This window comes from Molothrus ater, chromosome 1 (genome assembly GCF_012460135.2).
Source record: "Molothrus ater isolate BHLD 08-10-18 breed brown headed cowbird chromosome 1, BPBGC_Mater_1.1, whole genome shotgun sequence".
Classification (NCBI taxonomy): Eukaryota; Metazoa; Chordata; class Aves; order Passeriformes; family Icteridae; genus Molothrus; species Molothrus ater.
In genome coordinates this window covers 16289104-16306557 of record NC_050478.2, presented here as the reverse complement: position 1 = coordinate 16306557, position 17454 = coordinate 16289104, and the positions used below count along the sequence as shown (strand labels likewise).

The window sequence follows — 17454 nt, the reverse complement described above, 5'->3', positions numbered from 1 at the left end:
ATTTTAGAGAAATGGGAAGCCTTAAGAGCAGGAAATTCAAAAGAAGGTTGCAGTGTGAAATGGGCATTCTTGTTTAATTGTAGATGGAACTTTTCAGGTGACTTGAGCTTAGGCACAAACACAGATCTAAAAGATGATGAGAATTATCTCCTTTCTTGTTTCAGGTGTTCAAGTGTTTTCACATTGAGGAAAACCATGTTGCCTTGAAGAGTAGTTGGTAGGGAGGCCAGAAGCAGGTGGCCATTTGGGAAGTGCTGCTTTTGGTGTTCTAGATGCCAGTACCTTTATTGCAGAGACTGAGGTGCAGGAAAATTTAGTCTGCTCAGTATGCGTAAACAGAAATAGTTGTCTAGAACTAATAACAAGTAGTCTCAAAAGAAAACAACAGTTTTAAGAAAACAGCATTGCTTCAGTAAACTTAAAACCTGATTTTATGCATCTAACCATGTAGGCTGTTGATAAGCTATTTAAATTTTCTGATCTAATGTTGAGGAGAAAATGTCTGTTAATTTCTGAATTGGCATGTTAGGACTCTTAAAAGCATCAAAATTATAAAGGCTGTTTGTTTGCTAGTAATGAAATAAAGTTTGAGAGTTTGTCGATTCACTGGTCTTACTGGATTACTCTCAATTATAAAATCAAAGTAAGTTTTATGCTGTGTGAAAAAGAAATGTGCATGTGGTCTCTTGAAATACTTCTGCATCTGAACTGTGGTTCACCTGGCTGTGATCCAGATTTTGGACAACTTTCCTTTTCCCTTTCCCTTTTCTTTGCCCTTCCACCTCCTTAGAATGCAGATGGTTGATTACTTTGAAATCATACATGGTGAATAGTCTTTCTCTTTTCTTTCAGGGACCAGTTACTCTCCACAAGAAAATTCACACAACCACAGTGCTCTTCATAGTTCAAATTCCCATTCTTCTAATCCCAGCAATAATCCAAGCAAAACTTCTGATGCAGTGAGTATTTGTGATTGATTTTTATCAATGTGTTGCCCTGTTCATACACACCATATTTTCATAATTTTGTCTAAGACAGGCAGCATATACATTGTGCTTGAGTTTTCCAACATCAGTCTTTATTTTATAAACACTCTGTAAACCCAACCTGCAGTTGTTATATGTTTTAAAACTATTCTAATTGGTAATCATTAGAGCTTTGAGTTACCTGTTGTTCATTTTAAAATATTAGATTATTTTAATGACATAGAAACAGAAATATTTTCCATGAACTTTGTGGTAAATCTAGCGTAGACAGTGTGATTTTACTTACTTGAAATGCATTACGTATTGTGAATTTTAGTCACTTCAGTATCAAAGTTTTAGTAGTTGCAGTGGTGTTTTTAAAAAATTGCCCAAAATTAAAATTGGTACGTTTGTGATCAGTGAAAAATTTTGGAAAGATAATAATTCTGAGGATGTTGTAAGGTGAAGGAAACTAACGTTATCAGTATTGACCTTCCTGTATACCACTAAATGTACTACTAGATTTTGTTAAGGGGTTTGATGGGAATAAAGGAAACCATTGCAGAATGCAGCAGGAGGATACTGGTCATGTGTTCAAGCTGTCATTTAGAGGTGGTGGAAAGCAGTGATATGGGTACATAGAAGGTGCCATGTAGTTTTAAAAACAATGAAAGATATTAAATTTGTATATCCAAACTCTCAAGTAGACTTTTGTCCAACACTGTTTTGTTTTAAAGGCTTATGATTCTGCGGATGATTGGTCTGAGCACATCAGCTCTTCAGGCAAAAAATACTACTACAACTGCCGGACAGAAGTTTCACAGTGGGAAAAACCAAAAGAGTGGCTGGAAAGGTATATGTTTGTATTTGTTTTAATTGTATAAAGAACAAATATTCTTAAGCACATTTCAGAGCACTTGAGCTTATCTAATAGATTACTGCTGTAAAAGATTGTGCTCTAAGTCTGCTGTGTTCCTACCCTTACCATGACCTCTAGCACCTCTTTTATCCCTTGACAATCCAGAGCCTGAGAGGGAAGTATGGTTGGTGTGGAGATGATTTGTTGGTGGGGGAGTTTTTTTGTTTGGTTGGTTGGTTTGGTTTTTGTTTTGTTCTGGGGTTTATTTGTTTTTGTTGGATTTTTGTTTTAGTTTTCTGGTTGAGTGTTGTTTTAAATGTTTTGTTTCAGGGTGGGTTTTTTGGGTGGATTTTATTTTGGACAAGATTCGTGAGCTGAGCTGGTATATTGTGGGCTTCAGCAAGCATGCATGTAAGGAAGCAGTGGCTGGGGTTTGCTAACCCCACCTGTAGCAGCAAGCACTTAACAGTTTAATTCATCTCATGTAATTTATAGAAACTGGTTTATTATTAGATAATATACGTTTTTACCTAACTTTTGTTTTCTTTTCTTCAGAGAGCAGAGACAAAAAGAAGCAAGCAAAATGTCAGTTAACAGTTTTCCAAAAGATAGGGATTACAGAAGAGAGGTGATGCAGGCGACAGCTGCCAGTGGGTTTGCCAGTGGAAGTATGTGGTTTTTTTACAGCAATATATTCTTGCCTTGCTTGCATCACTGTTTTCTTTTCCAAACTTCAAAAACTATAAAATATCCTTTTCCTTAGCTCTTTTTCTCGCCTTTTCATATATAAAAGCCAAATGGGTAGCACAGTTAACTCTCACAAATGTGGTTTCTTTTAATAACTTTACTAGTGCAACATTTGCTTAATGCTTTTCATGGTTCTCCTCCTTTTTGTGGCTTTTACTGTCGAGTTTAATTATCTTCATGGGTAGTTACTTAAACAACTTGCATCATCTGTAATTTAGTTGGACTGTTGTGATCATTGAGACCTGCTAATGTCATATTCTGACCTTAAAAATAAAGATTTCACATCTAAAAATAATAACCTAATTAAATGGATTTTGATATCAGGGTTTTCAGAGGCATGTGTGGGTTATTGAGAGCATTTTTACCTCACCAATACTCTTAGCAAAATCTTCCCTGGACTGTAAATTTATGTAACTTGGAGATTTTTATCCTGATACCTAGCTTTAATCTTTGTCAGTTTTCTTCTGGAAAATAGTTGTACTGTAAGATCCTGTCTATATCCTGATGTAGTTTGGATAAATTTGTAGCATAGTTCTCAGGGTAGTTTAAAAGCAGAAGCCAAAGCATTATTCTTCACCCACGCTCTTGGGATTTGACAAGGTGATGTATAAAGGGGTATTCTGTGTAAACTGAAACTTACTGTGTATGCTAAAATATACTGGATGCTGCAAAAAGATAGCAGTCATGCATAATGCAGTGAGTATTTGTTTTGTGACAGGTGAAAATGTAAGAATCTGTAGAAGAATTACTCTCTGTTTACTTGGTATGTTCTCTGAGTAGCATATTTTAGTCTATGATCATGTGACCAGTGCAGATGAGTCATTCATTTAATATATATAAATGCCTTGAATTAACTGTAAGTAAGCTTGTTGTAGTAGTACTCAAGTGACACGGAGAGGAATTCTTTGAAGGCGTAGAATGTGAAACTATTAAATGATACTTGATGTTCAGGGATTTTAATGAACAAAAGAAAAATGGCATAAATTATCTCTTCACACTAAATACAAGATGGAAATAATAGATCTTGATTTAGATCTTTTTAGGAGACTTCAAAAGTTAACTTGACTGTAACACTCATTATAAAGCAGCCTTTCATCAAAATACAGTGCTTAACTGGAGCTCTAAATCAAGCAAAGGTCAGAGAAAATACATTTTGTCAGTGAGTAGAATTAAATTTTGCCTTTTTTGATGCTGATCTACTTGAAGCTTTTTTTAATCATAAGAAGTTCAATCAGCTCTAGTTGTTGGTGTGCAGCTGTATTAATCAGTTACTGCAATCTTAGACGCGTTTCTAATTTAATCCTTTGTTTTTGTTTTATTGCAATGTTACTTGGGGAATCCTGAAAAAAAGTGGAAGACAAGCATTCCAGTGACACCAGCAGTATGCTCCCACAGAATATTTTATCTCAAACGAGCAGGCACAATGACAGAGACTACAGACTGCCAAGAGCAGAGACTCACAGTAGTTCTACTCCAGTACAGCATCCCATCAAAACAGTGGTTCATCCAACTGCTACCCCAAGCACTGTTCCTCCTAGTCCATTTTCTCTACAATCTGATCACCAGCCAAAGAAATCCTTTGATGCTAATGGAGCATCTACTTTATCAAAACTGTCTACATCCGCATCTTCCATCCCTGCACAGAAAACAGAGAGAAAAGGTATGTGTAATGAAATTCCCTCTAGTATTCAAGACAATGCGTTGCATTACATTGCTTGTTCAAAGTATGTTAGTACTAGAATTCAAAGATTTTTTTCCTTTTTGGTTGTGTGTGCTTTTAGAACCTGATTGCTGTTTTGATATGTTTACTTACCCCCAAACCCAATTTGCTGTGCCTTGTAGAACTTCAAATTGACACTGTGATATTTACTATTTATGGCCTTATTCTGCAAATTAACATTTCAAATGTATTTTTGTAGAGCATATTTTAATTCTTGTTTTCTCTCTTGTTGTTTTGGATCGTTGCCATTTATTTGAGTTGTCATGTAGTTACACAATTTGAAAGTCATTTTGGACCATTATGTTTTATGAATTGCTGTTATTGTTTGGAATGCCAGTGTCAAACCTTTCAATCAACACAAGCACAGTTCTTACAGAAAGCGAGAGTTTCCTACATTTTCCTAAGAGCTAATCTCTTTTGATCTGCATCTTGAGAAATATTGGATCTTCAATTCTAAATCTGATAGTATGTGTTTCTTTTACCTGATAATACCTGGTAGATCCAGTTACAGTCGAGCAAAGATCAGGACTTCACTGTGCGCTGTTTATGACCTCTCAGACCTCTGTCTTTTTGTTAGATTTACTTCATTATTAGAGATGAAGAGCTCAAGAAGATTGTGAGAATGAGATGTGTGTCATTACTGATAGTGGGTTACTTTGGTGTAGTTTTCAGAGTGGTACTGTGTAAGAAAATTCTGTTTTGAAGGCTTTAGGAGGGAGAAAATAATTTTTGGTAATCATGTTGTGTTTTAATATAAAATATTGTGTACTTAATATGTAATTGAATTCTTTATTTGAAAGATGGCTTGTTGCCCTGTCCATACTTGCAAGTTGGCCTAGTTAAATAGTTTTAAAAAGAAGACCAAAACAGACTCTGGTCTGACACTAGTCTTGTGCTCTGTGTTTGTTTTCGACTCTTCCATTTTTGTTTATTAAAGAGTTCCAACTTCTATACAGACTTAAGAACAGCTGGCCACACAAAATATTCAAAACTGACACATACTGTAAGGTAATTGTGCATGTAAAGAAATATTTTTACATTTTTTCTTGACACTTTGTGCAATTTTTACATAACCTGGGTTATTAATACTGATTGTAAACTACAGAGGAACAGGTTATTTTCAGCAAGCCTTTTCCTATTCAACACAGTAAAGGACAAAGTAAGGTGTACTAGTTCAAGCATGGTTCTTGTACTGAGTGCAGTAGTTACCTGCTTCAGTTCAGCCTCGATTTTCTGACTGCAGTTTGATGCACTTGTACACATTACAGTGCAGAACATCCGTGTCAGGTGTTCTTTCCTTTAGTATATCTACTCCATTTCCATTTCTATATTTAAAATACACTTAAACCCCCTCTTATTACTCAATTCTGGCATGTTCTTGATGCCCATTTGGTGTGTGATCAGATTTCATACTGGGTATTCTTTTGCTGCTTAACTGCACATCTTCATTAATTGAAGAGATGACTCTTACAGAAATTGAAGGAACTTCCCATCCTGACAACTGCTGCAGATGTTGGCAGAGAGTTGAAGTATTTCTTACATACAACATTAATTTGAGGACATACAACTTGGAATAATATTGAAAACAATCACACAGGGCAGTCTTGTAAATCTAGATATTAGAACCCATGAATAGTTCCATATTAAATAATTTACTGAATTTCTGTATTCTTAGGTATTTTTTAAATTTTATATGGGTTAAATGAATAGATTCTCTGTAATAATCATGCCTCATTGATCTGTTTCATGGCCCTTGATTGTGAGCAAATACTGTACTGAGCTTCAGAAAAGGGTCAATTACAGAAAATTAGTAAATAATTGAAGAATTAGAATAGGTAAATGTTGGGCTTGAAATTCTTACTGTAGAAAATGTGAGTTTTACACGTTGCTTTACTTCTTGTACAGAAACAGAAGACTTCAGTGTGGGTGCTGTCATGATAAAAGCTCATCAAACAGTACATTCAGTTCACTTTCCTTTTTCTGGTGAATGAATGTTGGACTGTCTTTTTAAGAAATTAAACCAGTAAATTTTCCGTAGCATTTTACGTATCTAAATTTTTTAGAAGGGAAGCAGCAGTGCTTTGGATGATTTACTGTTACTCATTCTCTCAGGTGACTCTGAACCTGTAGTACTAGAAGTATGCAGTTTATTAAATATTTTTTGTAGCTGTTTTACAAATTGAAAATGCAGTAATTGTCCTGAGACACTCGGTTCAAACAATCTTCTAAAAGTCTTTGCAGAACTGAAAAATAGTTTGAGAGGTTTATGTTTACAGTAGTAAAGCAAATAGCCTTTGATCTTCTTTTTCTGTTCACTGACTATGCCATCCCTCTCTCTTTCTAAAAAGAGGTAAAACTGTTTTTTGCCTAAAAAAATAGGTTGGTCCAATGACTGAATAATATGTGCAGTAGTCCTTCCTTAAATGAATTCTTGCTTCTTGTGAATGTGTTGCTGGCTGCCTTATCCCAGCGTATATGTACCACTATTTTAATAGTTCTGATTTCAGTGTTTATTTTTTTAAGCAGTAATAGTTTTGAACAGAAGAACAACAGAAAAACACAAAACCCAACGACAATGCTTTTTTCAGCTCAATCTCTTTTGCTGCAGGGGTATGTTGTAGTCCCACAAGGAGATTGAATAAAATCCCTGGCTGAACTATAGCTCAGCTGTTAGCAGTAGTCCTCTGCCCTCAATGGCTGGCAGTAGTGGAGAGTTCCTGGGGAACTATTTGACCTCTACCCTTTGGTTTGAATGTTCCAGTCAGAATCTGCTGCTTCTGTTTGTGCTCACTGTGAGTGCTTTATGCAGGTAAAGTGTGGGGTTGCTTTTCCTACTTTTTGGCTGCTTTATCTGTAGGGCACATCGCATTTTCCTATTTCTAATTCAGAATGAAATGTTGTATTGTCCGTATCTTAACAGTGTGTCTGTCTGTAGGATACTGCTTCTCACACCTTTCCTCCAAGTCCCATCAAGGCAGCACTTCTGTTTCTAGTGCAGCAATACTCTAAAACTTTTATGAGGGCACGGCAAGCTGGCCAGTGCAATGCTGGATGGGCTGTGACTCCAGTGCTTCTTTTCCTTTTCTCACTCTTGTGGTTTTCTTGTAACACTTGCTAGCTTTAGTGGTCAGTTATTAACATTGCTTCTGGTATTGTTGCATCTTCTTTGGCTGAGTTTTGCAGTTCCAAGTACATTACTCAATTCATATGTCGGTTAGAAAAAGTTACATGTGAGAAAATTAGTTTCCTCCAATACTTAATGCTTGTTTGCTGAACATTGCTGTTACATTTGTCTGGACAGCAGGGGTAAAATACAAAAAAAATTCAGTTTTAAGACTGGAGTAATCCAAATGTGAGAAATAGGGATATTTTTTTTTTTTTTTTTGTATTTTAGGTAATTTGAGTTCTTTTGAGACTCTAGTTGCTATTGTTACTATAGTTTCATTTGGCCAAATGTGTTTACAGAATGCATTGCTTTTAAATATTTATGTATTTTGGCTGTGGCTTACAGTCCTTAGTAGATCAGAACTGAACTGTAAAACAGATAAATGTGACTGTCAGTGCTCAGAGAGCTTAGTTGATGACCTATACACTCCAGGTGCTTCAGCACAGAAAATGTGTTATGACTTAATCATGAGCAGAAAATGAAGCAATTCTGTTAGCTGTTCTGGGTAGTAGTTTTTTAATCAGTGAAGCAGAGATGAGTTCTATAGGGCGACAGGATACAAATTTCTAGAATTTTGTAATGTAGTTTTTCTCCTACTGAGAGCACACTGTGAGAGCACTAGTGCCTAATAGTTGCTAGCAGTGCAAAGATAACAGCTCAAGCTCACAAGAGAGTGAGGTAATATTATAGTGTTGACTCCAAAGGACTTGGGATGCATTTGTTTTGTTTTAAATGGGATAAAAAATACATCAGCAGTAAAAGCTATAGGAACACTCAGAGTCATTTTAATAATTTAGGATTCATCTAGTCAACAGTAGTTGGTAATCTCATGTCATTAAGAGTAAGTCTTTGTTGCTATAAATCAGAGTAAGAACAAGCTAATATATAGCATTAATTTAAAGGTAGTCATACAGGGAGTGCAAGTATGTTAGCTGTCAGAAAGAGGGCTGTGAAGTCCTTTATTCACAAAAAAGGCATTTCCCAGTTTTGTTCTTTTTTCCCCATCCACTTCTCTGTCACGCTCGTGTGCCTGATGAGCTCGGCGCACCCTGGTCAGGAGGGAGAGTAAGCAACTTCCAGGTGCTCACAGGCCTCCAGCAGACACAGCAGGGTGGCAGCAGCACAGCACAGGTGTGGGACTGGCAGTGTCAAACCTCTGCATTGAAGCAGAGTAGCTGAACAATCAGAAGGCTTCGATTTCCACCCCCTTGCATTCAAGTCTTGTAGGCTCAGGGTTGCATTTCATCATGTCAGTCCTGGCAGATCAGCTGTTTGCTTAGGTGCAAAAATTCTTGTCATAATGGGCAGAGATTGGTGATGGCAAGATACTGTAGTGTGTTTATGTACTGACTCAAACTGAGAAGATAAGGGTGCTTAGAAAAAAAACTGAGGATCATTTTGGCACAACTGCTGAAAATGATCTGTTTCCTGTTTTTTTTCTGAAAGGATTGTTTGGCCATTATTTAATAACCATTTAATAACCATTTATTTGGCCATTATTTAATAACCCATTATAGGTTGTTAAAAAATTCCCACTGCTTGGAAGAATCACACCAGAATGTTCCCATTATGACTTGACCTGGTGTTTCTACTTCAGCAAAAACTTTGGCAAACCTCTTCACAAAACTTAAACTGCGTCTTGTGTCATACAGGTTCTTGTCATGTGAAATTCTGACTGATAACTTGGATTTCTTTCTTTTTTGTCCAAAAGATGTGATTGTGGGTCACACTCCTAGCAGAGAGGGTTAAGAATAGAAAGCTCTTCCCTAATCATTGTGGTTTTCAAAAATAATTTTTATTATAAAAAGTTTTTTTGCTGCTCCATTTTAATGTTACCAAATTAATAGTTCTTCCCATTAAGTTAATGTCCAAATCTAATGGTGTTTCTTTTTGCCATCTGCTTACTTTATTTTCCTCTGTGGGTTTATTTTGGTCAATTTTTTTTTCCCCACGTGAATGAAGTCGATGGTCCAGAAAGTTGTTTAGTTCTATAATACAGGTCTGTTTGTAGGCTGCGTCTAATAAACTTACTTGCATAATTGTCAGAAAGCAAACTGTTATTGCCACAAAGGGAATGGATTTTTAAAGTTTTTTTAAAAGCTCCACATATTGAGACTTTATTGTGCATAGCTTATAATGGAGAAATTGGTGAAAAGTCATGTTTTTAAAATCACAAAAACTTATTTTGAAAATGATCTAATTTTCTTTTTTTTTCTTTAGTTATTCAGAGGAAGAGATAAAACAAATTTTATTTAATGAAGTTCTTACAACTTGAAGAGATCGCAGTATGCTGTATTGTAGTTTTAGTTTTTGTTTTTTTTAATTTAAAAAGCTTTCCTTGGGACTTGCATGATAAAAGCTGAAGTTTTAGGTGAGGTTAGAGTCATTTGCACAGCATTTGTTTTGAAATTGATGTTGACAATGAAGAGGCTGCAGCCTTGCCCTGTTCCACTTATTAAGCCATAATCTGTGCTGTAAAGCCTGCAAAAGTCTCAAATTGTTATAAAAATTTCTTTATAAGACGTGGATTAATTTTGCATTTTGTGTTGGTAGAAGTCCAGTTGTCATTTCAAAATTAGTTTGATGCTTAATGATTCATGTTAGGTTTATGAATGACTGCCACGTAATCCAAATCCTTATTTTGCAATAATAGTGTAGATTGCTTGTCAAGGACCATGAATTGATGTTGACACAGGTGTAGGGGACCGGCGTATCAGAATTGTAAAACTACAGGATTTAAATTTGTGGAGATGTTTAACTATTCTCAGCATGCTGTGTTCATCTTGACTGTGTTTCGTGATGTTTGAGGGCTTCAAGTGCGCTTAAGAACCACAGGATTGTATTATTAACAGCCATTTTTAAAAACTCTAATAAACTAAAAAACAGTGTTTTAGATGTTGGAAAGTAAACTTAATTCTTTGGCAAAATAAACAATGAAATAGTCTCTCAGAAAAAGGGAATTAAGGAGGAAAAGAAAGGGAGTGAGGAGTTTCTGCTTCTATTTATAGTAAAAGCAGGGGAAATCTATACACCCCAGTGAGTGATATCTGAGGGTTTTTGTCAGACAAATATTTCATCTTGAGGAGTTCTGGCTAGTTAAATTAACTTCAAAAGGCAAAACTTGCAGGCCCTGTACAGCATCATAAATTAAACCAGGTTTTAAACTTTGTAGTTACATTACTCAAAAATGGGTGTGGAAGTATTTAGAGGCTTTGTTTTGTTGGCAGCATTCTAGGATTTAGGATCCTGTCTGAGCTGTGAAGTAAGATAGATGGGTTTAAATTAAGCTATAGAAAGTTGTGATTATATACAACTAATTTGTAGTCTGTATTTTTAACATGCGAGTTTCCATCACAGAGGGGTTTCTCTTTGTGAAGAAGAGGTAAAGATCACAGGTTGAGATGAGAACAATTTACTGGAAATGGCAATGAAATAAGAAATGAACAGTAAAAGCAACAATATTAAAAGCAACAATATTATTAGAAGGTGTACAAGAGAGGTGAGAAATTCACCTGTGAACTAAAGCTTAACACGGGGGAGCTGCAATATGGGAGCTGCTGCCACCTTCTCCCACTGGAGAAAGGCTCCCTTCCCCAGCCCTGGCAGTGAAGTGAGATGGTACAAAATAACTGCCCTTCCTGGCTGCTGCAGAAATTAACCCTGTGCTGGCCAGATCCAGGACGTTATCCACCCCTTATTCTATACCACCTACATCATGCCCAGATCCTACACCTTCCACCTGGTGTGCTCCTGGCTAATTGCAAGATGTATCAGAATCTCCTGATTGGTATATCTGAAGCAGTCCATACTCACTGTCCACAATAGTTATAGCCTACAGTGACAGTGTCATTCAGCAGCCAGAGTTTTAAAATTCAACATTACAGACTGTTCTCACAATACAATCAAATCCCCTTGAGGTACACGTAGTGTTTTCTTATCCCTCTGCATTACCCACCAAGTGCACCCAGGTTCTTGAGCAAAAACATGGATGGGTTTGCCTACCCTGTGTATGGGTTTTGCCTTTGCTTGAGGAAGGAGTAATCCAAACTGTCTTTCCTAACACGTTCTTCATGTGCACCACAGGGACTTAATCCCTTTCTGTGGTACGTGAAAGTTTTGTTTGGACAGGGTTTTCTCGCTTAGTGGAGCTTCTGGTGTTAACTAACTAGGTGGCCTTGGCTAGATTTATCTCCCAGTGTTTGAAGGCCCTACCACTTACTGCTTTCAATGTGGTTTTTAGCAGTCTGTTGTACAGATCAGTTTTCCCAGAGGCTGGTGTGTGATATTATATATCCACTCAATACTGTGACCCAGGTATCTCTGAGGCTGTTTTTGAAATGAGTCCCATTGGCTGATTCAGTTCTTTGAGGGTACCATGCTGCTACAGGACTTGCTTTTCAAGGCCTGAGGTGGTGTTCCAGGCAGTGGCCTAAGGCACAGGGTATGTCTCCAGCCATCCAGCGATTGTTCCTGTCATTGTAAGCATGTAGAGCTTGCTGTGGTGGATTTGTGGAAGTGTGATACAGTCAATCTGCCAGGCTTCCCTGTATTTTCACCATAGTCCATTGAACCACAGGGGCTTTACCCGCTTGGTCTGCTGGATTGTGGTGCGTGGTTTGCAGTTGTGGATAACCTGTGAGATACTGTCCATGGTTAACTCCAGCCCTCAGTCGTGAGCCTGTCAGTTTGTTGCATCTCTTTCCTGTTGATGTGAGGTGCCATGAGCCCACTGAGGCAGAAATAAATAATTCACCCTTACGTTGCCTGTCCAGATGCATCTGAGACACTTTAAGCTTGGCAGCTTGGTCCACCCCTCTCCTGTTGTGGTGTTCTTCAGTAGCCCAGCTCTCAGGTACAGAGAGCATCAGCATGACAGACTTCCACAGTGAACTTCCCTACCCGAGCAATTATGTCTTGCCACTGTACAGCAGCCCAGGTGGTTTTCCCTCTCCAGTGCCAATTGGTCTTTTTCCATCAGTCCAGCCACCCCCACAGAGCATTTGCAACTGTCTGTAACTCATTGTAGAGGTAGAGTGTTGGCCATTTTGTCTCATTCAGTGATACCTAAAACCAGCAGGATGGCTTTCAGCTGTACAACCTGACTTGATCCACCTTGTCCCTCAGTAGCTTCTGTGGCTTGCCTCATAGGAGTCCAGCAGCTTTCCATTTTCAGGTGTGTCCCTACAATACAGCAGGAGCCATCGGTGAAGAGACTATCACTTTTCATTTGGTAGTAGCTGATTATGTGATATAGTGTCTTCAGCACATGTCACCTTCTCCTCCTCCTCTGATGATGATAGTTCAAAATTTTCACCTTTGGGCCAGTTAGTGAAGACTTCCAAGATCCAAGAGTGATTGGGGTTTCCTGATTGAGTTTGCTGTGTAACCAGCATAACCCAATTTCTCCACATGGCATCAGGTGCGGAAGGGATTTCTCCCTTGCATCTCCAGCCCAGCAGTGGCAGTCAGGATGCCAGGAGTAGCTGTACTTCGGTGCCAATCACTTCTGAAGCAGCTTGAACCACTTCATAAGTTTCCAGTATCTTCTTTTCAGCTGGGACGTAGCAGGCCTCAAATCTTTTGTATCCCAGCTCCAGAACTCCAGGGGTTGTCCTTGTGTTTCCCCAGATGCTTTTACCAGACACTCCAGGAAGGACCATTCTCACTGACTGCAGTGTAGAGCATTTTTCACATCTTCTGTCTTGACTGGCCCAGGGCGACTGCATGATCCTGTTTTGTTTAAAAGTTTGTTGTTCAGGGCCCAACTTGAAATCGTTCTTCATGTCACATGGTAGAGAGGGCTGACTACCTGTCTGTAATCTGGAATATGCACTCTCCAAAAACCCACAGCACAGTGGGATAGTTTTGCCATTCATTCCCAGTCAGATTCACTTAGCTTCCAGTACAGTCAGCTGTTGGGATGCCCCTGTCACCCCAGAAGTCCAGATGGATTCTGTCTCTACGTATCTCGATGGCATCAGGGCACATTGCGTGCTGGTGTCAACTAAAGCCTTGTACTCTTGGGGTCTGATGTGCCAGGCTATTGGATCCAATTATAGGATCCATTGGGCCAATAGATCTGATTATCCCTTTCCCCCATCTGGCTGGGGGCAGGACCTGGTCATAGTTCTCATTGCTCACTCCTTATAAATATGAACTGGAGGTTCCTTCTAGAGGATCAGAAGTAACATCACCTCTTCTGTCTGAGGACTTGCCCACTGAAAACTGGAGTGGCATTTGTCCATGAAGAGTTTCCTGTTGTGGTTGTTCTTCCAAACATTCAGCTCACATACCCATATTGCTAGGGCAGAGGTGGATTTTCCATCCCACTTCCTCATGTCCTCTGTTTTGCTCACAATAAAAGCACAGGTTGCCTTGTCTGTGTCTTCTCTCTCAAGCAGGGGGCTGCTTGCTCCCAATAGCAGAGACTTTGGTCTGTACTGGCAGGGCACAGGACATTTCCTTGCTGACTTTTCCAAGTTTGTCCAAAGTCTTGGACAGTCTCCACAGCCGAGGTGTGTGTCAAGATGATCTTTATATTGCTGGCATTGGGTAGTCACATGAAGTACTGTTTGTTTCTCCTTCTCTGGACATGAATGCCAGTTAGTTGGTGTATGACAGTGGCATGCTCTGTACAAACTTCTGCCACATGGATTGTGTGCACTGGACCTGATCTGAATATACAGGAGACTCCTTGTTATTTGAATCTCTGTACATTACTCCATCACATCTGATTCATGTGCTGGATACCTTTTTTCCATGGCATTCTGCCTGCTGGGGTGCACTACTAGATTGTCCTTGAGATGATACCTGATACCTTCCCTCCTGCATGACAGGAGTCACCTCCAAAGGCTGAGGGTATGTCTTCTTCCCAATTCCCTATTTAATGCCCATATCCCATGACAGAGATCCCAGTTGCTTGGCTCCACTACCATCTAATTTCATATCATGGGCCATGATACCCCAGCATTGGAGCAGCTAGATTACCAGGAGTTCATTTGACTGGCAGCTGAAATCTTCCTGCATATCTCACATCTCACTCAGGGACAGGGATTGGGTAATTATCTTTGGCCCTTCCTCTTCCTGCTGTTGTGAGGGTTCTACTTTGTCTTCATCCCTCACTAACTGAACTGATTTGATCTTGGATTTCTTCTTATGTATAGGGCAACTTCTAGTGGCACAGATCCATCCTGTGGTTCAGCTGCTGTTTGAGTGGTCTCAGTGCCTGTTTGTTTTCCTCCTGTTGTCTGAGGGACTGTCTAGTATTGAACTATGTCTGGTAAAGAATGGCCAGTGCCCAACACACTGCAATGATTTCCTCCCCTCTGGAGATGTCACACCATCCATCCTCCTTGAAAATATACTGTTGCTTTATCAGGATTCTGTAGTTGTTCAGGGTTGAGCTTCAAACCGTTGAAGCAGAGAATTTCCCCCAAAACTGGCCCATTTTCTCTCACATTCCATGCCACTCATGATGATCCACCTGCAGAGCAGACCTCCTTAGAAATCTCTCTCTGGATTCTAAACATGCTGTGGGCCACACTGACTCTAAACGTGGTACAGACTCTACTCAAGAGACATAGCAGCAAGACCATGTTTTTTTAACAACCAAGGGAAATCCAAAATTCCCAAAAGCTGGTTTAATAGGCCTGAAAGTGACAAAGGGCATAAAAAGCTGGGGAAAATTACCTGCCCCTGTTCCCCCACAGACTAGGTACAATTTCATGAACTCCCAGAGGTAGGCCCCAAAGAAAGGATAAAAGAGCATTACTGAGCACACATCCCAAATAACTCTCATTGCCGCCCCCCACATGCCATAAACTGGTCTCCCACAATACAACAACACAGCAATCCTGATCCCTCTCTCTCCCTGCTATGAAAAGATACTGTGGTGGGCACACAGGGTGTATACAGGAATATATACAGGGTTGTGTGCCACAACCATGTGAACAGACCAAGCAACATTGTGGCTGTTGACTCCCTGCCCAAATGCAACAAATGCATAAATCAAATTTGTTTCAAACCCCTCTGGTCAGATCGATTATCTCAACCTTTTGGGTGCCAAATAAAGCTATTGAGGTTTATGAGTGGTGTTCCCCATGCACTGTTAATTCACTGCTTCCTCCCTCTCCCCTGTGACAGGCTAGAGAGGAGAATTGGAGGCACAAAACAAAAAGATTGCAGGTTGAGATAGGAAAAATTTACTGGAATCAGCAATAAGAAATGAACACTAACAGCAACAATATTAATAAAAGGGTGTACAAGAGAGACAATTCACGCTACACTGACTGGAAAAACTCCCTTACCCCTGCCCCTGGTAGTGAAGTGAGGTGGTATAGAATAACCCAACCCCTCTGGCTACTCCAAAAATTAACCTTGTCCTGGCGAGAACCAACACAGCTACTTCATACCAACCAGAAATACTTTAATTTCTACCAATATTTTTACAGGATTGTTTTGGGGTGTTTTTTTGGCAGACACAGGTTTAAAGCTTAAATTTCATTAATAATAAATTAGTGAAATGCAGTGATGCTCTGACCAGTCATATTGTTCTGCATCCTCTGTGTTAAGTAGCAGTTCTAATGTGATGTAGATGTAGGTAGTCATAATCATAGAGATGTATTCTTTTATAACATTTAGTGGTTTGATTTTGAGTTGCTAAACATCTCAGAATATTGGAATGTTAGCAGTAGGTGTTATCCTTGCTTTGTATCCTTTCTCTAGTTTTGATAGGGTGAATGTACAAAAATACCTTTCACAGATACATTTTAACTTATACTTAAAATACCTGCAGTAATACAGCTTTGTGAAATAATGTCTCCATATTGTTTGAAAGAAATAACTTGACTGTATTGTGTTGATGCAATTCAGTGTGCATTTTTAGAGCTTAAAAACTCAAACTAAAGTAGTTTTACAGACCTCATGGAATTTGGTGGTTTGAGTGACATGTTTTGAGTTCTGTTATTCAAGTAATAAGTGAATACCCAGGACTGGGTGGGTATAAGGTTTATTTTAACTGCATTGTTAGCTTGAGTTTGCCTTTGATTCAGTGTGTTTTCTGTTCAAACTGCAGCATGGGTGAAAAGCACTTCCAGCTGTTTGGTATGGTGGTGTGGTTTGAGGATTAGGTATTTGCTTACATGAATAAATAATACAGTAGTGAGTTGATTCTTTACTTAAAATAACTTAATATTTAACTGTGAAGAGAAGCCTAAATGCATTAAATATGTTTTAAAATCAGTGCTGGCAGTTGCAGTATTTTTTCATTTTGAAATAAAGGTGTTTTTGGGTTTTTAATGGTTGTTTTTCTGGTAAGGTTTTCAAAACTGTAGGTAGCAGGCTTGTACATGTAAGTACTAACGTGCTCCATTGTGCTTATTTCCCTTGCTTTTGTCTGCCAGTGTATCTTGATCTTATTTGGACTGTGACAGATCCAAGTTCAATTTCAACTTCACATGTTTTTGTTTAGTATGATTAGATTCTTGTTTGTTGGATATGTCTTGACCTGAAGTTATCTTAATGTTTACTTTAAACGGTATAACATAGGGTGCAATATTTTATAACAAAAACTTTTACTAATGACTTAGTGTTTCATGGTAACTAATACCTAATCAGCTGTTCTAGTTCACATGTTACTGAAAACACTACAGAAGCTTTGTAACAGGTTATTCTTTTTTTCCCATCTTCAATCTTTGTAACCCCTTTGTCCCTTTTTAAGTTGTTCTTACCAAAGCTCCTGGCCAAATGACCATGTCCCTTCACAGATTCATTGCTACCAACCCTGAGGAGATTGTAACTAGATAGAGGCACATCTTTTTCAGAAGTTCGCCTGAAACTCCAAAATATGTCTCTGTGTCCTGGCTGTTGCATCCTTGCAGGCTTTCAAATTCTTCAGCAGGTTTTTTTTTCTGGTTCAGATTTCTCAGCTACTTGTCTGGAAAAAGTTTTCTGGAGTATTTGTGACCTTTATAAGCTATTAATAGAATAACAACATAGA

At 38.6% G+C, this 17454-nt stretch overlaps 1 protein-coding gene across 3 annotated transcripts in view; it reads left to right on the top strand.

The window, feature by feature from the left end:
• The window catches only part of WAC (WW domain containing adaptor with coiled-coil), a 55664-nt gene that overhangs the window by 19272 nt on the left and 18938 nt on the right, over positions 1-17454 (top strand). For all 3 annotated transcript variants that reach the window (XM_036379249.2, XM_036379248.2, XM_036379247.2), the window contains exons 4-7: positions 853-959; positions 1703-1818; positions 2380-2492; positions 3923-4231. In XM_036379249.2, the coding sequence (XP_036235142.1) occupies positions 853-959; positions 1703-1818; positions 2380-2492; positions 3923-4231 (645 nt within the window). The remainder of the gene's footprint in view (positions 1-852; positions 960-1702; positions 1819-2379; positions 2493-3922; positions 4232-17454) is intronic.